Source organism: Vipera ursinii, assembly GCF_947247035.1.
Source record: "Vipera ursinii genome assembly, chromosome: 1".
Lineage (NCBI taxonomy): Eukaryota > Metazoa > Chordata > Lepidosauria > Squamata > Viperidae > Vipera > Vipera ursinii.
In genome coordinates this window covers 167,304,950-167,329,730 of record NC_139512.1, presented here as the reverse complement: position 1 = coordinate 167,329,730, position 24,781 = coordinate 167,304,950, and the positions used below count along the sequence as shown (strand labels likewise).

Sequence of the window (24,781 nt, the reverse complement as noted above, 5' to 3'; positions counted from 1 at the left end):
CTACTCATCAAGTTATGGGTTAGCTAGCAAGTATAAGATAAAATACTAAAGATTTGTAAAGCATTCCTGAGAATGTGTTTGATAGAATTTTGACTGAAAAGATACAGAAAGTGATAAAAAGAAAAATTTGAAGAATTAATGAAGGCTTTCTGCCAATTGGTGGGCTAGATTATATTTTTGCAGTTCAGCAGATCACTGAAGCTGCTGAAAACTGGGAAAAAGCTTATTGACTTAGAGAAAGTATATGATAAAGTGAGTTATGGACTTCTGAACAGATTCCTGAATATAGTAAGACCACTATATTTTGGAAGTAAAGAATGTACAAAAATAAATGAGATTGTTGCAAGTGGTTAATAACTGAGCAGAGAGTGATACAAATATCACAGTACAGTATAATATCCTCTTGGTGGTTTATGTATACATGTATGAAAAATTGGTTAAGAATTTGTACATACAGTAGGTACAAATTTTGTATGATGATTTTCAGGGAATATTAATATTGTAAATTGAAGGATGAGTATAGATTTGGAAATTAATATATAAAAAACTCAATGACATAGGAAAAGGAAGGAACAGTCAGGTTAACTGGGCCAGAGCTACATGGCTAGACCTAAACCACATAGATGGATGTGTGCTCCTTGGCAGAATGTTTAGCAAATGCGAGTAAATGAATGGAGATATTTTAAGATCTGCAAATATTTATTGAAAACTTATGGGATTTGTGCGTGGAAGAAATATCCCTTGGTGCGCTAGATTAGATTTTTGCTGTTTAGTGGATCATTGAAACTGCTGAAAACTGACAAAATATATAATATCCTTTTCTTGCAAGAAATAAATTGCCAGTATATAAAGGAATTGCTATATGAAAATAATAATTCAGTGAAAAGAAATATAAAAGTAAATTGAATGCAGTGGGAATGGGAATTAGTTTCTTAAGAAATATGTACGATAAAACAAGAAGAAATGGGATAAAAAATGAATGGATGCTAAATAAACATGGATTGAATACAAAAGTAAATGACCAATTCTTATTTCATACTTCAGATGTAATTGCCTTTCTATTTATTATTCATTTTCTATGCTCTGCATAATGTTGCTTACACTAAAAGGGAATAATGGCGATCTGAGCACGTGTACTGTATATATGCATTTCAGTGCCTTTTGTTGTTGCAGTTATTGAAATATTAACTATTTTTGAACACAGAGACAGCAATTAATTTTTTTTCTCATTAATTTTTCTCCAAAAGAAAAAGTTTCGAAGATCTGTGAAGAAAGTGGACACTGGTTTGTGCACCCTGAGAGTAATAGAATTTGGACAAACTATAGCCTTTGCATTGATCGAATAAGTTATAAATTGCAGGTAATTGCATTCTCAGAAGAATAAAGGATTTTAAAAGCCTAATAATTATGAAATGTCCACTATGTTAATTTCTTCTCCCTTGACACTGCATTATATTTCAGTAAGGTTAATTAATTTAGATTGCCGTCCTAGAATAAGTTCTCCTGGAAGAGGTCCTATAGAATTCAGCAGGAGTATTTATCAATAGACATGTATAGGATGTGTTGAAAGGGACGCGGTGGCTCAGTGGGTTAGGATGCTGTGCTTGTCGATCAGAAGGTCGGCAGTTTGGCGGGTCGAATCCCGAGTGCCACATAACAGAGTGAGCGTCTGTTACTCGTCCCAGCTTCTGCCAACCTAGCAGTTCGAAAACACGTAAAAATGCAAGTAGAAAAATAGGGACCACTACGGTGGGAAGGTAACAGCGTTCCGTGCGCCTTTGGCGTCTAGTCATGCCGGCCACATGATCACGGAGACGTCCTCGGACAAGCGCTGGCTCTTCGGCTTTGAAGCGGAGATGAGCACCGGCCCCTAGAGTCGGAAACGACTAGCACACATGTGCGGGGGAACCTTTACCTTTACTATAGGATGTGTTGTTTATTAGGTATAACTATTCATATTTATGTATTTTTCACCATTTGCAATCAGGCAGAATATCATGTGTGTAGAACTGGTTTCACAAATTTAATTTTAATTTAATTTAATTTAATAACATTTATATACCGCCCTTCTCCCTGAGGACTCAGGGCGGTTCACAGGGCAGAATAAAATAACCAATACAAACATTAAAAACAGATTAAACAATTGCCCTAGTTAAAAACAATATAATACAACACTAAAAACCCCCAGAACAATTAAAAAACAAAAAATAAAACAACCCCAACACTCCCCCTCAGGCTAGGCCGGCTTGTACAAACAAAAATGTCTTGAGATCGCGGTGAAAGGAGCGAAGATCGGGCGCCATCCGGAGCTCTACCGGTAGCTGATTCCACAGCTCCGGAGCGCCCACAGAGAAGGATCTCCCCCTGGGGGCCACCAATCGACATTCTCTGATCGGTGGCACCCTGAGGAGGCCCTCTCTGTGGGAACGCACAGGGCGCAGGGAGCTTGATGCCGGCAGCAGATGTTCCCTAAGGTACTCCGGCCCCATGCCATGGAGTGCTTTGAATACCGTTACCAGTACCTTGAATCTCACCCGGAAGACAACTGGCAACCAATGCAGCTCACGGAGCAGAGGTGTAACGTGGGAGTATCGGGAGACTCCCAACACCACTCTCGCGGCTGCATTCTGTACCAGTTGGAGCTTCCGAGTGGTCCTCAAGGGCAGCCCCATGTAGAGAGCGTTGCAGTAGTCCAGACGAGAGGACACGAGCGCATGAGTGACCGTGCACAGATCATCCCGGCTAAGATAGGGCCGCAACTGACGCACCAGGCGAACCTGTGCAAAGGCCCCCCTAGTCACGGCTCCTATATGATCTTCCAAGGTGAGCCGTGAATCTAGGAGGACCCCCAAGTTGCGAGCCCTATCTACGGGGGGTAATAATTCACCCCCCATAGTTAGAGATGGAATATCCGAATAAACCCGGGATGAAGATATGCAAAGCCACTCAGTCTTGTCGGGGTTGAGCTGGAGTCTGTTCCTCCCCATCCAGACCCGAACCGCCTCCAGGCAACGGGACATCACGTCGAGGGCATCACTGGGGTGGTTTGGGGTCGAAAAGAAAAGTTGGGTATCATCAGCGTACTGATGATACCCAACTCCAAAGCCACGAATGATCTCACCCAGCGGCTTCATATAGATGTTGAACAGGAGAGGCGAGAGGACCGACCCCTGAGGAACTCCACAAATGAGAGACCTCGCGGTCGACCTCTGTCCCCCTGCCAACACCGACTGCGAACGTCCCAAGAGATAGGAGGAGAACCACCGTAAAACCGTGCCTCCCACTCCCAATCCCCTGAGACGCCGCAGCAAGATACCATGGTCGATGGTATCGAAAGCCGCCGAGAGGTCTAATAGGACTAGGACAGAGGAATGCCCCCTGTCCCGAGCCCTCCAGAGATCATTCACCAGCGCGACCAATGCCGTCTCCGTGCTGTGCCCGGGCCTGAAACCCGATTGGTACGGGTCTAGATAATCCGCTTCATCCAGGACCAGAGGGAGCTGATGCGCCACCACACTCTCAACAACCTTCGCAAGAAAGCGAAGGTTGGAGACAGGACGAAAGTTATTCAATACAGCAGGGTCCAGGGCAGGCTTCTTGAGGAGAGGCCTCACCACCGCCTCCTTCAAGACGGCGGGGAAGATACCCTCACTCAAAGAAGCCGATATAACTGCCTGGAACCAGCTGCGTGTCCTCTCCCGGGCTGCATAAACCAGCCAGGAAGGGCACGGGTCCAATAAACATGTGGTGGTGCTCAGCCTCCCCATGATCCTGTCCACTTCCTCCGGAGTCACAGAATCAAACTCCTCCCAGATGATATCGACAAGACCACCCGTGTCCTGATCGTCAGACTCTGCCCAGTCAGAGTCCAAACCGGTCCGAATCCGAGCGATTTTGTCCGACAGATGTTGGTTAAACTCCTCGGCACGGCCCTGCAAGGGATCCTCCCTCACCTCCTGATTTAGGAGGGAGCGAGTCACCCTAAACAGGGCGGCCGGGCGATTATCTGCTGACGCGATAAGGGTGGCGAAGTGGTTAGACCTCGCCTCCCTTATCGCAGCGAGATAAGACCTAATGTAGGCTCTTAGTCGCAATCGGTCGGATTCGGATCGGCTGGACCTCCAACCGCTCTCTAGGCCCCGTCTCCGACGCTTCATCTCCCGAAGCTCCGCAGAGAACCATGGAGCTCGACGGGATCTGCACCGGGTCAGGGGCCGCAGGGGTACAACTCGATCAAGAGCCTCAGTGGCCGTCCTTTCCCAGGCTTCCACTAAGGCATCTGCCGAGCTGTGAGCAAGGGAGGCAGGTGGGGACCCCAGAGCTGTCTGGAACCTCTGGGGATCCATTAAGCGTCTGGGGCGGTACCATTTAATTGGTTCCAAACACCCACGGCGGGGGGTGGCAAAACGGAAGACCAGCCGCAGGAGATGATGATCGGTCCATGACAGGGGCATAATAATTGGAGAGCCCCCACCAAGATCATCTAACCACTGTCCAGATAAAAAAACTAGGTCAAGGGTGTGGCCTCCCTCATGAGTCGGTCCCGAAATTACCTGCGTCAGGTCCATGGCCGTCATGGAAGCCATGAACTCCCGGGCCAACTCAGATGATCCTCCCAGCGATGGTAGGTTGAAATCCCCCAAAACTATAAGTTTCGGGAACTCAACCACCAGCGCAGAGAGGACATCGAGCAGCTCAGGCAGGGCTGCTGCTGCATGACTAGGCGAAAGGTACACCAGCAGCAAGCCCAACTGCGCACCAGGGCCGCATCTCAAAAAGAGAGACTCACACCCGACTATCTGAGGAACAGTGGCCTCCCGCGGACACAAGGTCTCCCTCATAACAACAGCCACACCCCCACCCCTACCCTGAGCCCGAGGCCGGTGCAGCACCCGGAAACCTGGTGGGCAAAGATCAACCAGAGGAATCCCGCCCTCTGGGCCCAACCAAGTCTCCGTGATGCAAGCCAGGTCCGCCTGCTCACCCTCGACCAGATCACGAACGAGAGGAGCCTTATTAGCGACGGACCTGGCGTTCAAATACACCAGCCGGAGCTCAGGGGGCTGCACACCCTCACTCCCGGGACCTTGGGGTAGAGCCAGAGGGTCGGAGTGCCTCACCGCTTGTAAGTAGCGGAGAGGCCTTCCCTGAGATCGATACGGCCCTCTGCTCCTCCATCTGCTGCCATTCCCTGATGTCGTGGGAATAGGTAGCCCCACGACCAGCCCTGGAGCCCCGGAGGTGACCGACCCCCGCTCCTCCCCCCAGCGATCTCCATCGGCCCTAGCCAAAACAGCGGTAGTTGGATAGCCCCCCTTATCCAAACAACCAAAAGAACCCTCCCGCTTCCCTAACCCCCTAAAAAATTTTGAAAGAAAAATGATCAGGGGCCTCTTATTAGGTCTACGACGAAGGCCCCTACCCGTGCCCAGCCAACTCTCAGGGTCCCAATAAATGGGCCCTTCCTCGAGGTTATAATCGGCTGGCAAGGCGGGTCGCACCCAGGAGGGGGGAGCACCCCTGAGGGCGCATAAGTCCGTGGACGAATATTTAAAGGAAGGCATAAATAGCAGTCCGAATCGTAGGCAGTCCATAGATGATAGTCCATGAGGAGGATCTATTCGGAGAGGGAGTCCCAGGCCTCCGTCCAGCCGCTGCCACTCAGCTGGATAAGCCCCCCGGGCAGGCCCACCACCGTCCTCTCACTACGGTTACAGAGCCAATTCTCGGGGGGGGGATGGAAGTCTGGAGCAACCCCACTGGGCATGGCCTGCCCCATAGAGCTCTCACCTCTAGGGGCAGGAGATGTAAATTCGGCCATCCTCTCACAATGGCTAATACCCAGAGTTCTCTATCCTTTGGGGTATAAAGGGCAGTACGCAGTCGATTGTAAGAGCAGAAGTAACAAGCCATCATAGTCCATTCTGCTAACGGCCAAGTCCCCCATTGTCCCGTTATTTCCAGAGGTTGTAACTGACCACCACTCCATGGGCCCTCAGTTCCATAATTATTAGGGCCTTCCAGGCTGTGGTCAACAAAGATTGACTCCCCCAGGTCCATTAAATTCCCCGGAGCCCCCTCAAAATCCCGAGACACCAGCCAGATCACAACAAGTGTGTTGGGGGGCGCCGGTCTTCCAGAGTCCTTCGAAATGACCCAGGTCCACAAGGCTTCACTGGGCTCCACCGGGATCCACCAGCTAGCCCAGGAACCTTCAGGGCTATCAGGAACAATGGGGGTGCCAACCCATCTGGAACATGCAGAACCAACCGGGGGACCGGCGAACCGGCCATAACGCCATCGCTGAGTCCTCGAAACCGCTGCCGCTGGGCCGCTGTGGACACCGCCACCGCCATCACCGTAGCCACCGGAACGCCACCAAAGCCGCAGACAATCCGGGGAGAGCCACCGCCACCGCCGATGAAAAACGGGCCAAAAAGGCCCAGGCCCAGGCGGCAGCAGGACAAACGGTCCGATAGAAGCAGGCCAGACCACAACAATCGATGTTAAAGTAGCCCGAAAACGGCCTGGGAACAACGCCGCCGAAGTTGTTCCCAGGCCGAAGAAGTTAATAAGCAGGAAGAGCATAAATAAGGGAGGAATCCTTGGTGCTGTCTGAGCTTGCTTGTTTTCTTGCAGATGTTTCATCACTCAGACTTGGAAACATCATAGCACTGATGATGTTACCAAGTTTAGGTAATGAAACATCTGCAAGAAAACAGGCAAGCTCAGAGAGCACCAAGGAACCCTCATTTCAATCCTACAAATATTCTCTTTTATCAAGATCATAAATAGCTGGAAGAGAAGACAACTACACATCTGATTTTTAGGAGTTTTTATGAAAGAACAAACAAACTTTATTATTTTTCTCTATAAAACATAAAGATAAAAACTAACAAAAACAACTGCTCAAAGAGAAATAGCTAGAAAAGAAAAAAGACGAGATAAAAGTACAAAAAGATAAAAATTATAGAAACCACAGGGTACACGAAAAATTAAGTACCTTCTGACTTCTTTTACAGACAACATAGTTAAAACTTAAATTCAATCTTTACTTTAGCATCAAACTATAGCTTCCATTTTTCCCAACCATCAATAGATTTTACCACTGATCAAGTCCATGTCATAATTGGATTATTATTTTTTTGTTTCTTGCTAAAAGTCTACAAAAGGCTTGCAATTAGTATTAAATTTTGCCAAAGTCTTTTCTCTAATGAGGGCCATGCAATTATTTTCTCCATGATTAAAAAACTCAGTGTACTGAGATTTTATATTTGGATCAGAACTGACCGCATGCAAAAATTGTAGGCAATGGTAAAAAAAAAACAACCGAAAAAACCCAGGTTATCCAATCATAGGGAGATGTGAATACTTGTTAATTTATGTAGTTTACTAGACGTTCAGTTGAATGTGTTTCCATGTCTCTTGTCTGGATATCCATTCACTCTGGATGAACTGTGGGAATAGAACCAGTGGCACGGATCTCCTGCAATTTGTGAAAATTGATATGAGAAAGAATAGAAGACCAGAAAATAAACACAGTGGGCAATGTTCAAATGTAAAATCCTGACAATAAGCTGTTCTGAATCCCCATTGACAGCCTACTCGCCAAACTGCCCTTAGTACAGCATGGCTGATCAAAATTTGTTTGAAGCTTGAGATGCATGTTCAGATTCCTAACAGCTTAAAACCCAGGAAGTTGCTATTAAATTACAGTGCAGTTGGTTTACAAATTTTATAAGACCTATTAATACAGACCTTGATTGACCCTAGAGACTTAATTCCAGAGAGGGAGAAAATAGCTTCATTTGTGAAGGACTAATAATGTGCAAGAAATCCGAGAACCTGTTCTATAAAAGCAAAAATGGAGCAACAGTTGCAGCAAGCAACAGCGGAAATAACAGTTTCCATTTAGCACAAGCAATACACATCCTGTGTGACTCCAGGCACTTTGATACTATCCCATGGCTATATTTTGATTCCGGCTAATTAACCCTGTAGTGTTTTTAAGTTCTACTAAGCAGCAGAATCTGCAGACTGGTGTAGACCATAACTTGTCATGCAGCCTGATTTGAAATCTGATCATCTATACAAGTTCTGCTCTGCTTTTTTTCAGTCTATGCGAATCTGGTCGGAGAATTTTACTGACTTCCAGAAGTGACATCCAACCTGAAATCATTTCCAGTTATCTGTCTTTTCTCTCTATGTGTGGATTATTTAAGGTTGCAATGACCAGATTTAGCTACTAGCTCCATGGCCTTTGAATCTGTCATGGGTGCTTTTTAAATTATACCCAATTTGATTGACTCAGGGTCAAAAGATCTGCAAAGCACTGGACCCTATGCAGTTGGGTTTTTGTATCTCCATATAAGAGCTGGGGAGAAGTTTTATTTTGAAAAAATATCCAAGATGCAAAAGTGAAACCTGCAAACATGTATTAGTGATTTGTTTGTTTGTCTGTTGTCTTGTACTACACTCTTATTTCCATTACAATTTATAGTATGCACTGTTCTACATACAGTAGTCAGTTACTGTTATTATACTATACTCAGTTGTACTTCTATGCTATATTATGCTATTTCTACTACAAGTATACTATTACTATTTCTATTTACACTATTATACAACAGGGTTTTAACGCCTACAGACACTGGTCTGTCTTAAAATCCTCCCTCCCTCTCCCCCTCTGTCTCTCTCATCTACTGTTATTTTCACACTAGCTTATGTGGCATGTTGGTGAAGGTGAGGGACCAGGAGTGGGAAAATCTTTCCTCAAAATCAACCACAGATGTTCCATGGGAGTCTTTGGGCCAGTCATTCTCCGCATAGCTTATTTCGCATAGGAGTTGTTGTGAGGGTAAAATAAGTGGAGCCAGTGCTTTGCACATTGCCTTGAGCTCCTAACAACAACAACAATAGCAGTAGCAGTTAGCCTTCTATACACACATAATTGTGTGTTAACACATTTATTTTGAGTTAGACACCCCTCCCAAAAAAATATGTCTGCCTAAATTTAACTCTGCCTTTCCTATGACCTCCCTATAACACCTGGCACAAAAGTGTTACTAGCCCTTTTGGCTGTGGAACATTAAATTCCTAAGCAACCAGGGAGTGCCACATTGAAACAGGAATATTTGATAGAGATAAGGGAAGTCAAGCTTGCTGTGGTTCTCTTTATTTCAGAAATCTCCTCTGTTGTTTTCCACGTGTATCACATTGCCTTATTTTGCATTAGTGCCAGCATTTATTTCCCCTCCTGAAAACATGGTGGAAAATTAACCATTTGCCACATCATCTATAGTGTATATCAGCGTTTTCCAACCTTAGGAACTTGAAGATGCGTGGACTTCAACTCCCAGAATTCCCCAGCCAGCATAGCTGGCTGGGGAATTCTGGGAGTTGAAGTCCACGCATCTTCAAGTTCCTAAGGTTGGGAAACGCTGGTGTATATATTTGCCTTCTTATGCTGTTTTACAACCATACCACGATACACATGGCTTTCATAAAAACATCTTGGAAGTATGCTCACTTGTAGAAAGTGAGCTTAGTATGTATGTACATAAAAAAAGGTAAAGGTAAAGGTTCCCCTGCACATGCATGCTAGTCGTTTCTGACTCTAGGGGCCAATGCTCATCTCCGTTTCAAAGCCGAAGAGCCAGCGCTTGTCCGAGTATGTCTCCGTGGTCATGTGGCCAGCATGACTAGACGCCAAAGGCGCACGGAACGCTGTTACCTTCCCACCGTAGCGGTCCTTATTTTTCTACTTGCATTTTTACGTGCTTTCGAACTGCTGGGTTGGCAGAAGCTGGGACAAGTAACAGGTGCTCACTCTGTTATGCGGCACTCGGGATTCGACCCGCCAAACTGCCGACCTGATCAACAAGCTCAGTGTCCTAACCCACTGAGCCACCACATCCCTATGTATGTACATACTCAGTATCTATGTATATTCCTAGCATATACTCCAAAAGTATGCCCCCTTGTAGAAAGGGATCATATGGAATGAATCAGTACAGTCAGTAAAATGTAGAAAAATAAGTAAAATATTGTTAAGCTACAGCATGGGAGATCTTGTTGGTATCTCTGTTATGCTTAATAAAATAATGCTTGAAGTTTACCAAACATAAAGGTAAAGGTAAAGGTTCCCCCGCACATGCGTGCTAGTCGTTTCCGACTCTAGGGGTCGGTGCTCATCTCTGTTTCAAAGCCGAAGAGCCAGCGCTTGTCCGAGGACGTCTCCATGGTCATGTGGCCGGCATGACTAGACACCAAAGGCGCGCGGAACGCTGTTACCTTCCCACCGTAGTGGTCCCTATTTTTCTACTAGCATTTTTACGTGCTTTCGAACTGCTAGGTTGGCAGAAGCTGGGACAAGTAACAGGCGCTCACTCTGTTACGTGGCACTCGGGATTCGACCCGCCAAACTGCCGACCTTCTGATCAACAAGCTCAGTGGGTTGCTCATTATTTTCAGAGAGTCTACACTACAAAAAAAAATCAGCTCTCATTAATATTTTAAAGAAGTTAAGTTTAAGTTGAGATCTGATATGGTTTAACATTTGATCTTCAGCTGAGTAACAACATCCTTTCTGATAATTCATGCTACCTATCATGTCAAAATTGCCCAAAATATTATACAATAAAATAAAGAGAAGTTCCAAGGTTGAAGGCTAGAACAAAATGCTTGGGGTACTCAGATATTTTTTCTGTCAGTTCACGACCAGCTTGGTAGAACATTTTGAGTGGGATGGCTCCAGCACAGATTTTGTTTTCAGATTCTCATTTTGTGCACGTTCCTACAAATAAAATATTTTAAATAAAAAACAATCATCTATGCTTAAAAAAAGTGACAAAAGGAAGTTTTTTTAAAAAAAATAGTTTTTAAAAAGCCCAGCAATCAGAAAATTGGAGCAAACAAAAAGTTCCTATAAATGAAGACGAACGTACATGTCCCAAGATAATGTTGTGGGATCCAATCTGGTTCGGTCACCAGGACCGGAGTTTTTTTTTCTTCCAGGTTTTTTGACTCATGCAGGAGCCCATCTTCAGGGAATTCTTTATCAGAATGTGTGCTGTTCAGATTGGATCCCACAAGAAAAGTTTAAAACTCCACAGAAATGCTTAGCAGACGGCCTTAAGAATGAGAGAACACCAGTGAAAATGGCCACCCTTGTCCTTCCAAGTTGATCGTGCTTAAAGAAAAGGAAGCGAGCTGGCTTTTGGAAGACAGTCAGACTAGCCTCTAGAATACCATCACAATTTTGTTGATGGGCCCACACGCCCATCCACAAAACGTACTGAAATGTTGCTCAGGTACTATATTTGACACTCTTGATTTCCAGCAATTATTTTGCAATAATGTTTGAGCTAATGCTTAATAAGTTGCACTTAAGTGTCCATTCTTCTCTTGACATTTTATTACAGACAGCTCTGAATCTATACTACATCTCTATCATTGGCCATAGCCTTTCAATTGTTTCACTTCTGATTTCCCTTGGCATATTCTTCTATTTTAAGTAAGTATAATTTACATTTATTACGGTAATTGCATCTCTATAGCTCAGAGCCATTACCTCTATGCAGTTATTAATATGTTAGTTCTGGCATTCTGAGTACTGATTACAGCAAGAATTGTTAAGTTGTATTCATATTGTCACTAATATTAAATTTCATAGAAAACTGTTGAGGTCATATGACTCCAAAGTCTGTGCATAATTTTATGACAGTTTTGATATAGGAGAGACATATGAAGCCACTGTTAACTGTATTGGGTATATAGAGACCAAACCTGCAAGTACAATATAGTTTATATGTCAATTTTTCCGGCAAGTTGTAAGTCCAAATATGAATTTGTCTTCAGCCCATATGCATGACTGAGTGTTAGTGGCAGCTGATTTAAACTGCTGTTGTAGGTGACCTTCATGATGTCAGAAATCATGAGATGGAATAATTAGCCTACAAGAAACATGCACTGTCAACAAGTCATTCTGACCTCTGTTTTGTTCTCTATATTATATAAACAATTATTGCTTTTCCAAATCTTGAAAAACTTCAGTGTAATGTTCTTCTATCTCATCCAAGTAAATTGTTTTAAGAACTTTAGCTTATATCTGGAATACACCGTCTGCCTTGATTTTTAAAAAAATAAATGCTGTTTACATACTTCCAATTGTTTCTTTAATATACATTGATCATGTTCAGACAAATACCTAGTTATCTTTTAACACGCATACCACTAAATCATTCCTTCCTTGTGGGTAAAGAACTTCTGTTTGTTCTAAAGAACTTCTGATCACCAGAAAGCAATGGTGATCAGGTTCAAAATAAACCAGGATACTAAACCAGCTTCAGAATATAGCTTAATATTTTCTTTTGTCCTGAAATTGATCGCTCTTGTTTTCTAATGTGGTCAACTCTCCCAAATTAATGACTTCCCAGGGTAATTAAGATATTATGGCCAATCTTTAACTCACAATTGTAGAGGGAACATTTGTAGAATATTTTATTACACAAGACGGAGCACTGAGGGCAAGTTATTGTGTTCAGTTCAGAGGGTCAGTTGGGTTACTGTGGACTCTTCTGGCTCTTTCAGAGGGTCAAATGTTCTTGAACTACAAAACAACTTTCAATTTAGCAGTTAAATTGCTAACAAAAAACTGTTTTGTGCAAAGGAAAGAAATAGAAAAAAAAACTACAGTATCTCTGTCCCTCTCCCCTAATTTTCTCTTGTTCATTTTCTTGCAGGAGCCTCAGTTGCCAAAGGATCACATTGCATAAGAATCTCTTTTTCTCTTTTGTTTGCAACTCTATTGTAACAATTATTATTCTAACAGGAGCTGCCAATAACCAAGCAATGGCTCAAGCTAACCCAGTAAGTGACTACCACATTAGTATTTTTGTTGCTTCATAAAATATCTGGCAATATGAACTGCTAAACTCAGGGGAACTTCATTCTATGTAAATATGCATAGGTTGAGCTAATTGAGCAATTATAATCATCAGTGAAATAATATGAAACAGGAGCAGTGTTTATAGGAAGCCCCATATGCTCCCCATATAATCCTGATTATTCTGTGTTATATATTTATGTGTTACAGTATCTTTTGATTAAAAAAAAGCCAATGTGGTGTAGTGGTTAAGGCATCAGGCTAGAAACCTGAAGATTGTGAATTGTAGTCCCACATTAGAAACAGCCAATTGGGTGATATTGGGCCAGTCACTTTCTCATAGTTCTAGGAAAGAAGCAACGGCAAACCTCTTCTGAAAAACCTTGCCAAGGAAACTGCAGGGACTTGTCCAGACTGTTATCTATCTATCTATCTATCTATCTATCTATCTATCTATCTATCTATCTATCTATCATCTATCTATCATCTATCAATCTATCAATCTATCTATCTATCTATCCATCCATCCATCCATCCTATCTATCTATTTATCTTGAATCCTTTCAGCTGGATATGTCCATGCTACTTTTGGGGGGCAATATTTTTCAGACATGGTTTGCCCTTGTTTTCTTCCTAGAGTTGAGAGAAAGAAAGATTGAGACTCAAAGTCACCCAGCTGGCTCCATGTCTAAGACAGGACTTTAACTCACATTCTTCTGTTTTGTAGCCAGTGTTTTAACCTTTAACCAAACTATTCTCAATCTCATGATTAGTAGGCTCTCAACACAAGGAAATAAGCATCTTGTTATAGTGGTTTGAAAGAAGCAGTCTTAGAAATGGAATTTGGAATATTTCTATTGATAGTAACAGTTATTTCACAGATAGTTTGAAGGGTTTAGGTGGCTTTCTGTTTCTAAGAGTGACTAACAGCGATAGGTCTATGGTTTATTCGTGCGCAAGAGTTTAAATTAATGCAATAATTAATTTAAACTCTTAAATTATAAGAAATAATAATAACAAAAACAGGTAATGCACAAATTGAAGAGAAATAAGTAGAAGAAAAAAAAAACAAAATATCGCGATCTGCAAATTGAAGTTGAGCAATTGAGGAAGAAATCAGTAGTTGTACCAATAAGTTTTTACCAGTCCCAGACTGTGAATCGAATTGAAGATTAATTCTACAACAAAATAATAATAATAATAATAATAATAATAATAATAATAATAAATAATAATAATAATAATAATAATAATAATAATAATAATAATAATAATAATAATAATAATATGGAGGAAGAAATCAATGGTTGTACCAATAGTAATAGGAGCCCTTGGAGCATTACTGAAAGGGCTGCCTAAATACATGGAAATTTTGAACTTATTAGACCTGAATATCCTGATTTAGCAAAAAAAAAAAAACCATCCTATTGGAAACTGCCTATATACTCCGATGCTACCTTAACAGCTGTTAGGTCCTTGGTTAGGACTTGAATTGTTAAGTTTTTACCAGTCCCAGATTGTGAATCGAATTGAAGATTAACCATAATAATAAATTTGTACAGTATTTGTACAGTAAGGGTCTATGGCAGAGGTCCCCAACCTTTTGAGAACCAGGGTTTTTCTGTGGACCGGAGGGGTCCTGGTTTCATGTACTGCCTGCCTCCTGTGGGGCTTTGCTTGTTTGCGCGGAACGGTTTCTAGCATGCCACAGCCCAGTGCTGGTCCACGGACCGGGGGTTAGGGAACCCTGTTATGTGTTTTGGGGACTGCAGGATTCATGGTATAAAATCATTTCAAGAATATATTATTTTTGTTCCTGATAAGGTTTAAGTAAACCTGTTTGCAGACATGGATGTCATTTCTTATGGATGGCATCAATCTAATTTTATTTTCAGCATCCACTTTAACATAGACAATAAACTAAATGAATAATTTGCTGTGGCTCCTTGCTTTTTAACAAATTCCAGATCTACTCTTTTCAGGTACTTGTAACTAGTTTATTTATGCAGATGCACTCCTTTGTAATAAAAAAAATTATGAAGAATTTTACTGTTCTGTTACACTTAATTTTTGAGGGTTTTTTTTTATAAAAACTTTTGAGTAGCTACTTTATCAAAGAGACTGTTTGAACACAGTTCGAGATTGATACTTTGATTCAATTTATGCAATTGCCTACCTCTTTAGACTTAAAGTAAAAAAAGTAAAGAAATAAATAAGCTTCTGAGAAACCATAGGGTCCCCTTTTTATTGAATTCTTAATTGTGGAGAAATGTTGCTCAGCCTCTCCTAGTTATATAATACTGAGCTAAATAAACCAGTGGTCTCTCATGGTAGAAGTTTCCTATAATCCTAAGGATAAGATTAATGATTAATGATTACTAAACAAAGTTTAGTAATAAAAATGGCACAAAACAGTAGAGCCATGAAGAAACTGGTCTCCTTCAAACTAAGCTTGACTCTTAGTGACCTGAGCTTGCAGGAGACATTGGCAAAAGACACCATGATTAGTCACTGCCTTTTTCCAGAGTATGTTTTGTTATCTTGGCTGCTCTTAAGCCCAGATAGGATCAGCCAGGTATTATCACTTGCTGATGCAAATCAGGTTCTAAATATCTTGATTCCAAGATGCTGGAAATTAATGCCCACATTCTTATTCCTATGGATAGATAAGAAATGGATCTTTTTGAGATTCTAAGATCTTCCAAGTTCTTCCCCAGAAGGTGTATGATTTCAACATAGCATCTTGAAGCAGAGAGAATTATCTTTGTTTTCTCTTTGTGTTTCCATTGTTGCTAGTTCAATACAAATTAAGTTGGTTTTATCCTTTGCACGTTAGAAGAATATCTATAATTATATTGGTCTTTTCTCCCATAGGTTGGATGCAAAGTGGCCCAATTCATTCACTTTTACTTAATGGTTTGCAATTACTTCTGGATGCTCTGTGAAGGCATTTACTTGCACACTCTGATTGTGGTGGCTGTATTTGCAGAAAAGCAGCATTTACTTTGGTATTACCTCCTTGGATGGGGTAGGCTATTTTTCTTCTCCCCCTCCCCCTTCATAAGTATATTAATATCACTTTCTGGGCCCACTCATAGTGTAGTTTTAATTCAAGGGGAATTTTAATATTGTTGAAAGGAAACCCAGCAGCAATTTGTAAACTGTTGCTTTATTCACGCAACCAAGAGATGCTAAATATCATTTTATATTAGATAAAAAGGTAAAGGTTCCCCCGCACATGCGTGCTAGTCGTTTCCGACTCTAGGGGCCGGTGCTCATCTCCGTTTCAAAGCCGAAGAGCCAGCGCTTGTCCGAGGACGTCTCCGTGGTCATGTGGCCGGCATGACTAGACACCAAAGGCGCACGGAACGCTGTTACCTTCCCACCGGAGTGGTCCCTATTTTTCTACTTGCATTTTTACGTGCTTTCGAACTGCTAGGTTGGCAGAAGCTGGGACGAGTAACAGGCGCTCACTCTGTTACGCGGCACTCAGGATTCGACCCGCCAAACTGCCGACCTTCTGATCGACAGGCTCAGCGTCCCAACCCACTGAGCCACCGCGTCCCTTTTATATTAGATATCACTCCCCAAATATATCACTCATGGCTTTTAAGTGTATATTACTGACTCATAAATCTTATCTTAGCTAAATAGGGAATGTGTTGGGGTAGGAAATGACTTCTTTGATTTAGAAAAAGGAGTTTTCTATTAGGAAAGGGCATGGGGCATAATTATTCATTGTTTCCCATCTTAGGAGTGTTTATACAGGCAACATTAATGGTTGGGGAAAAAATATTACAGTTCCTCCAGTGGGGGATAAGCCCACCATTTATTTTTCCAGCAGTTCCTTTGACCTCTTTTGTTCACAGAGTAAAAAGAAGCCACATCTCTTGAAAAACCTAAGGGTTTTTTTCCCTTTAATGGGCCAATAGGCGTTGATTTGTTTTATTCTCTCATTAAATTCCAAAGGGGAGGAACCCTTTCTGGCCCTGGATGTCTTGCATCATGCCGTGATCTAAGTGCACCTCCTGCCCCAAAGCCCACGATTGTGTTTGCGATTGTTTATTTGTTGCTAATGCGTCTGTGGTCCATCACTTTGGCTGACTAAAGATGCTGTTTCAAGTTCAGTTTGGCATCTTGGGCTTTGAATGTCTTACGTATTCTAGCCTAGGCCGTCTCTCACTCCTCCGTCTCTCTCACAGTCACATAAAGCCTCTTTCCAACAGAAAACACTTCTTTAGAAAAGCAGGCATAGGGATTAATCAGCAAATATATATAGGTAAAGGTAAAGGTTCCCTCGCACATGCGTGCTAGTCGTTTCCGACTCTAGGGGCCGGTGCTCATCTCCGTTTCATAGCCGAAGAGCCAGCGTTTGTCCGAGGACGTCTCCGTGGTCATCTGGCCGGCATGACTAGACGCCAAAGGCGCACGGAACGCTGTTACCTTCCCACCGTAGTGGTCCCTATTTTTCTACTTGCATTTTTACGTGCTTTCGAACTGCTAGGTGGGCAGAAGCTGGGACGAGTAACAGGCGCTCACTCTGTTACGCGGCACTCAGGATTCGACCCGCCAAACTGCCGACCTTCTGATCGACAAGCTCAGCGTCCTAACCCACTGAGCCACCGCGTCCCTCAGCAAATATATATATATATATATATATATTAATTTTAATCCCATTTATATCCCGCCCTTCTCCGAAGACTCAGGGCGGCTTACAATCTAAAGCACAGTGTGCTTAGCAATATTACAGGCATTTAGGAATAATTTCTAGGTTTAGCCAAAATGATATGCAAATAATAGGAAATGAATTATTTAGGTTCATGTAAAAGGTGATCTCTGCGCTTGTGGTATCATGAGGGAACAGGAGAAGCTTCAATATTTCACAGTCCTATCCTCTCCTGTCAGGGAGAGAAAGACTAGAAAGAACGTCTGGGGTTTGGAGAAGACGCTGGGGTTTTTTCCTGATACTGGAGCCTCCTAATAACCATCTTAGTTACAGACAAAAGTAGGCTAATAAATACAGGCCTACCTATGCAGGGTTATTGTGATTGTTAAGCTTTTATTCTTTTAAAATGAGTAATTTAGATTTGAGCCTGTTTAAATCAAGGGTATTGGATGCTATGTAGCCTCTGGGATCAATTTTTATTCTTTCATAGCACATGCTTATTTTAAGAACTATTAACATCATTAAATAAGGATCTGAGAGCTTTAATTTATGGAGACCCATGTACAGAGACATTTTAATGTCACTTTAATTAGATGAATCAAGGCTTAAATCAAATGCCAGTATTATAAAAATAAGTTGCTCTATATTAAAGCATATTTATTGTCAAGGTTGATTCTAATTCCCTATGGGTCATTTTATTAATTAGTGGTAACGGGTGCAGTAAATTATAAACAAACCAACCATGAATATGAATATTAATATAAATAAGTTAAACTTACTATGTCTGGTATTGTAAAAGTATCCAAATGCAGATCTATATCATTCCAAACCAGTTCTTAAAAATTCTTGATTATTTTTACTCCACGTTAATGTATATATATAGAAGACATATAGGTAAGATCAGCCATCAGAAGAGACATTTCTTTAGAAAATTAAGTCTTTCCCCCAAATTGGGTATCCTTCAGATGTGTGGACATCATCATCATCATAAACCTTTATTGTCAAACATCATATCCCAGAATATTCTGCAATAGCTATTGGGGTGGGGAATTCTACACATTGCACTTCTGCTCTAATTCAAGTAAGGCTTTGACAGCATGTTGAGAACATCGATGGTTGCCTCCAAGAAACCATACCTGCTGTTTTCACCACCATGCACTCTTAGTCTCATGATGCTGTTGTACCACAAGGTTGGCCAAGAACTGACAGTTAATAAGCTCCTGTATACACATCCTGCAATCTACTCTCATCATGAGATTAGACTGATGAAGCCAGTCTGAGTTGGAAAATATCAGAAATCAGAATTTAAAACTGTACTCCAAAATATTCTTGTGGACATTTTAAATATTTACGGGCTGAGTTGATTCATACCTACATTTTCATCCAAAAAGACAACTTGAGAGATAGGGAGCATAATTAAATATGCATAGTTAAAATATGCATAATTAAAACATGAGTATAAATGATGATAAATGACTAAGGGGAGCAGGCTGTATGAATGGTTTTGAATCAGCTTGACTGTAATTTCTACTGACATGAGTCAGAGTAAACTGACACACATCCAACCTGAAGTATGTATACATGTCTAATGTCTATGGGAATTTCTCTACTGCCCGTATTGCATCAAGAGTTGAGATGTCTTATTGATGTAATACTCAAAGTTCCCTTACCACAATAGTTGAGTAGCAAAACCTGGTCTCCAGCCACTAGTGCTTTCTTGCTTTCTCTTCTGATGAAGCTGGGCTGAAAAGGGTAAGGGGAAAGATGTTTGTTGTCAACTTTCATGGGCCAGGTTCCAACAAAGCACTTAAAAAGTTTGTCTGACTGCATGAATTTATTGGCCTCCCTCTGAAAACTTGGAGAGTTCATGTGCTTATGAATGGATTAAAGGAGTGATGGGCTTTAACATCTGGCTAAAATTACATCTTAATGGCAAAGTAACTAAAACAAGCTTCTTTAGTCAATTGAGGTTTGTTAAATGTTAGAATTAGTTGCAGGATCATGGGAACCTTAACAAACAACAGCCTTTCATTTCCTAAACAAAAATATCTTTTTAGCTTTCTTGACAAAGGCCCTTTCTAAGCAAATGATTTCTAGTCAGGGACATGGAACAAAGTCAAATGTTTACAATGCTAATGTGATATTAAATTGTATTTTTATAAAAATAAAAATAAAAACTGGCCATATATGAAAAGCTCTGAATAACCATGCCTGGACAATAGCAAAAAAGATGATATTGTGTTAGATCTTTGCGTACCCATGATACAGTTGGGTAAGACCCCTGGGGGAGAGGTCGTGATAGGGGTTTGGGCGGTGGTCAATTCCTCCTTGAGGGGAAGGGTTAGTCCCACCAGCTTTTAAAAAGGTCATGGTGACTGCCTCCTCAAGTGGCCATCACCTGACCCAACTACATAATTTCCATCCGTTGTCCAATCTTTCCTATTTAGAGAAGATTCTAGAGAAAACAATCATAATGCAGCTTCAGAGGACTCTAGGAAAAAAATGGGATTATCTGGACCTCTTTCAGTTGGGATTTAGATCTGAGGGAGGTGCTAAGGTGGTTTTGTAGTGTGCAACATCTTCTTCCTCTGGAGCTGGTTCCAATAGTTGTTGCCGTGCCGGGGGGGGGGAGGAGATCTAGCCCACACCCTCTATAATGTGGGGTATTGCAGAGCTCAGTTTTCTCTTCCTGTTTAACATCTATATGTTAAACTCTCAGTGAGTTCATGCAAAGGTTTGGGGTTATATCATCAGTGTGCTGATGATACTCAGCTTTATAGCTCTCCCAAGACTTTTTGAATGATGTCATGGACATCCTGTTCCAGTGCCCAGAGGCTGTGGAGGCCTGGATGGGGTGGAATAGGCTTTGGCTCAACTCAAGCACGACTGAGAAGTTTTGGGTGTTCAGTTGTCCTGGTGCTTGGAATCTTTCACATTTGGTTCTGGATGGAGTATATAATCTGGAGATCCTGAACTCACGGTTCCTGCTTGAAGAGTAGGCCTACTCACGCGTTAGTCATGCCCTCATGGCTTCCCATTAGGACTACTGCAATGAGCTCTTACATGGGGCTGCCCTTGAAGAACATTCAGAAGTTTCACTTGATGCATAATGCAGTTAATGGCACAGATTATTTGATGCATGCAACACCTTTACTTTGTGAGCTGCGTTGGTTGCCAGTGTGTGCTGCTGAGTGTTCTTATCTTTAAAGCTTGGGGCCAGGTTACTTAAAAGACCATCTTTTCCAGTTGTTTGTACGTGTCCCATCTGTACAGCAGGATGGCATGACATGGGTCCTGCTAAGGCTGAGAAATGCAGGCTCACAGGATTCAGAAGATGAGTGTTAGCAGTCATTGCACCCATCTTTTGGCACGTTCTTTCCCTGGAGATTAGGTTGGCCCCAATCTTGCTGGCCTTTCATAAGACGCTAAAAGCCTGGCTCTCTCCTCAGACCTGTGATCCTAAGTGTGTGAAGGGACCTGTCTCCTGGCTATGTGGATGATTATTGGCTTTCCTGACTGCGGTGTATTTTAATTTTTGCATATGTATTTGTTTTACTTCTATTATTGTCCAACACCCAGACTCACAGAGATGGACAGCTATTATAAATTGATGGAATAAATAAAGATATATATATATATATATATATATATATATATATATATATATATATATATATATATATATATATATATATATATATATATATATATATATATATATATATATATATATATATAATTTATATACCGCCCTTCTCTCAAGAGACTCAGGGCGGTTAACAGGGCAATACGTAAAAGACAAATACAAAAGTTAAAATTATTAAATATATACACACACACACATATATGTATGTATGCATGCATGCATGTATGTATGTATGTATATGTATATAATCAGTTTTCAGCCTTCTGGATGGCCTTGCATTAAATGGGAAAGTATGATTAAGGCAATATGTTTCTGAATGCTCCATGGTCAAATTATATACTAATTGATCTTATTTTGAAAATGTAGACAAGTAGTCTTATCTTTACTTCATTTCTATTGTAACCATAGAGTAGCCAGAAGATGATTAAATAACCCCTTAAAAATTAACAGATTTATTGTAACATATGATTTGATAAACTGCAGCCTACCTTGTTAGATGGTTCTTTTTCTAGACCATTTTCAGTATCTGTTGAAATGGGCACTAATCTCACAGTAATGGCCCTGTTTTTGTAACATAGCTGACAATGTAGGTCAAAGGAAGCATTTCCAAGAATGGCAGTTTTCATCTTTGCCCCCTTGCTGATTAATTTCATCTACCTTTGGACTGGCTCTAATGCTTGTATAGTACCAATGAGGTAGGAATGTAAAAATCTGCATCCATGTATGAGTGTTGGTTGGAATTTTTCCCAATCTCTGAACCTTTTCAACTCAGATATGAACTTGAGATCTTCTGCTTCCAAAGTGTACACCATCCCACAAAAGTTTGCATCTGAATCTCAGAATGAATACAATGTACATTATGTGATTATGGTGCTGTGCTGTGATCCTTGGGACTGGGAGGAAGGGAACAGTTGGGGGGGGGAAATGGGACGGGACACAACAACAATATGCTAATGTCATCCAGAGGACCTTGCTGTCCTTAAAGATTAACAGAACCTCCCTCACCACCTACTTTTTTCTCTTGGTTTGTTTTTGATATATTAAGTGTGAAAACCTATGTGCTTTTTTAAAAATTTTCCTGCTGAAAACTGTTCCTTTAGTTGTTGCTCAAATTGGGTCACACTGGCTGTTGCTCTCTATGAGTATGCCAATAGCTAGGTATCCAGAATGAAGGAAGCTGCATGATGAGATGGCTGAAGCAAAGCCAGCCTTGTCAGAGTTATTGTTCTGAAGATTCGTAATGGTTAATATATTTGAAAAGGGTAGTTGAGTGAATATGGAAGCAACAGTAGATTATACATTGATTTTATTATATTTTTACATGAGTTTTTAGTCAAAAGCAATTAGTCCCATAAGGCAGGGGTCCCCAAACCCTGGGCTGTGGCCCATTACTGGGCCTTGAGCCGTTCAGAACCGTGCTGTGGAAGTAGTAGGTGAACCCGTGTGCATGCACACTTGCGCAAGCAGCGGGAGAGCATGCGTGCTTATGCTCCATTTGCTTGCCATGCATACAGTACTATTCCCTCTCCCCACCCCCACCAGTCCACAAAGCCAGAAAGGTTGGGGAACTCTGCCATAAGGGAAGGGAAATTGGGGCCCTAGGCAATGGGAGATTGAGGGAGATAGATGAGGCATTGAAAAGGCCCTTCCTTCCATTGGATCTGGCGAGTCTTCCCTTCCATCATGTTGCCATCTGCTGCCAGTCAGTTGAAGGCCCTCTCTCTAAGTGCCTGGTCTTCCATCTGCTGGGAGGGAAGAGTAATATTTCCTAGTGGTTCTTGTGAGAATCCTGGCCAAAGGCCACACCACCTCTTGCTTCTGCACTCCCAAGTCTGAGATGTCTCAGTAATAAACCTATCATTTGTTGTTCACAGGCTTCCCGTTGATACCTTCCTGCATACATGCTGTAGCCAGAAGCATATATTTCGATGACAAGTAAGTCATCTCCTGCCTTTGAGTTTTCATTTTTTTTTTAAAAGAAAAAAGTCTCTTACGAGAAAGAGGGCAGAATTATTATTCTTCTTTAACTTTTTTTTTTTAATATTCCGTAGCTGCTGGATCAGTTCAGAGACTCATCTGCTGTACATCGTCCATGGCCCTATTTGCGTTGCTCTTTTGGTATGAACTTTTAAAGACAATCTTTCTTTCTTTCTTTCTTTCTTTCTTTCTTTCTTTCTTTCTTTCTTTCTTTCTTTCTTTCTTTCTTTTTAAGAACTTCCTTGGTTTTATGTTTTCCTCAATCTGTAAGGACTGCTAATCTTTTATTTAAATGGAAGTAAACTAAACAACAAGTTGAAATAATAGAAAATACTTGTAGCTCGGGTTTTAGATTTTGCTGGGGGTTTGTTCTCCAAGGTTGTTTTAACATAGTTTCTGAATGTTTTATTACCAAACGTCATCAGCAGGATTCTCTTGTCCTATTCCCCTTAGCAACAAGTCCATCAAACATGGTCACAACTTCTTGTGAAGTTGCATGCGTCAGTGTTTGATGTCAGTGCTTGTGACGGTCTGTTTCATTGGCTGGAATCCAAAGAGTTGTGTATCTGTGTTATTGGGCCCCTGGGACAGAGTGATGTTAGCATGGAGCGGGATAAGGTACTCTAGCAGGCCTGATAACTGTACCTGCTGAGCAGAGCTGGTCCCTCAAGGTTCCTTCGCCTCCTGGCAGGCTGATTGGGTTATGCCAGGGGTAGGCAACCTCGGCTCTTTTATGACTCATGGACTTCAACTCCCAGAATTCCTGAGTAGCTGACTCAGGAATTCTGGGAGTTGAAGTCCATGAGTCATAAAAAAGAGCCGAGGTTGCCTACCCCTGGGTTATGCAATAGCAGCACTATGATGCTTAAGAGTTCTATGGTTACTATTTATATTCACGCTCAACAGATGTTTAGGGTTTGGTTTTTTCCCCTCCAGCCTTGCTTGCGAAAGCAAAGTGATGGGAGTTGGGGAGGTAAAGTTCTTGTTTTTACAATGGCCCATTATTTTCCCCACTGTACATGCCTTACAACACGGAGGTCAAACTCGCCATGTCTCGTGAACGTATCACGATTATTTTTGCATTGCCGGCAATGAGGTGGGCACGGCTTCGGTATTTTTATTTATTTATTTTATTTTAATTCCATTTATATCCCGCCCTTCTCCGAAGACTCAGGGCGGCTTACAAGAGCCTTCATTCTATGTATATGCCTGCTTATTAGGGCTTTCACACACACCCCAAGCGGCATTATTACAAAGTCAGCTTAATTGCCCCCAACAATCTGGGTCCTCATTTTACCTACCTCGGAAGGATGGAAGGCTGAGTCAACCTTGAGCCTGGTGGGATGCGAACCTGCACTAATTGCAGGCAGCTGGTGTTACTTAAGGAGGCATTAGCCCACTGCTCCACCAAGGCTCATGATGAAGCTGGCCGGTGGGCCGGCAGTTTGACACCCCTGCCTTACAGCTTCCATTGTAAAAGTATCTCTCCAGCACTCTGCAGCCCCTCCCCCACCCCCCCAGCTTTCCACTTTTTTCAGTTTCCATCCCCAGCAAGGGGACCCTGAGGGATCTGCTTTGTGAGGAAGCAGGAAGCAATGACAGTTTG

General features: G+C 41.9%; 1 protein-coding gene across 1 annotated transcript in view; it reads left to right on the top strand.

Moving 5' to 3' along the window:
- Nucleotides 1-24,781, top strand: part of CALCRL (calcitonin receptor like receptor) — a 51,348-nt gene that overhangs the window by 14,266 nt on the left and 12,301 nt on the right. The window contains exons 4-9 of the mRNA XM_083350533.1: nt 1,248-1,360; nt 11,424-11,515; nt 12,744-12,870; nt 15,761-15,914; nt 23,073-23,133; nt 23,250-23,316. Coding sequence (XP_083206659.1) covers nt 1,248-1,360; nt 11,424-11,515; nt 12,744-12,870; nt 15,761-15,914; nt 23,073-23,133; nt 23,250-23,316 — 614 coding nt within the window. The remainder of the gene's footprint in view (nt 1-1,247; nt 1,361-11,423; nt 11,516-12,743; nt 12,871-15,760; nt 15,915-23,072; nt 23,134-23,249; nt 23,317-24,781) is intronic.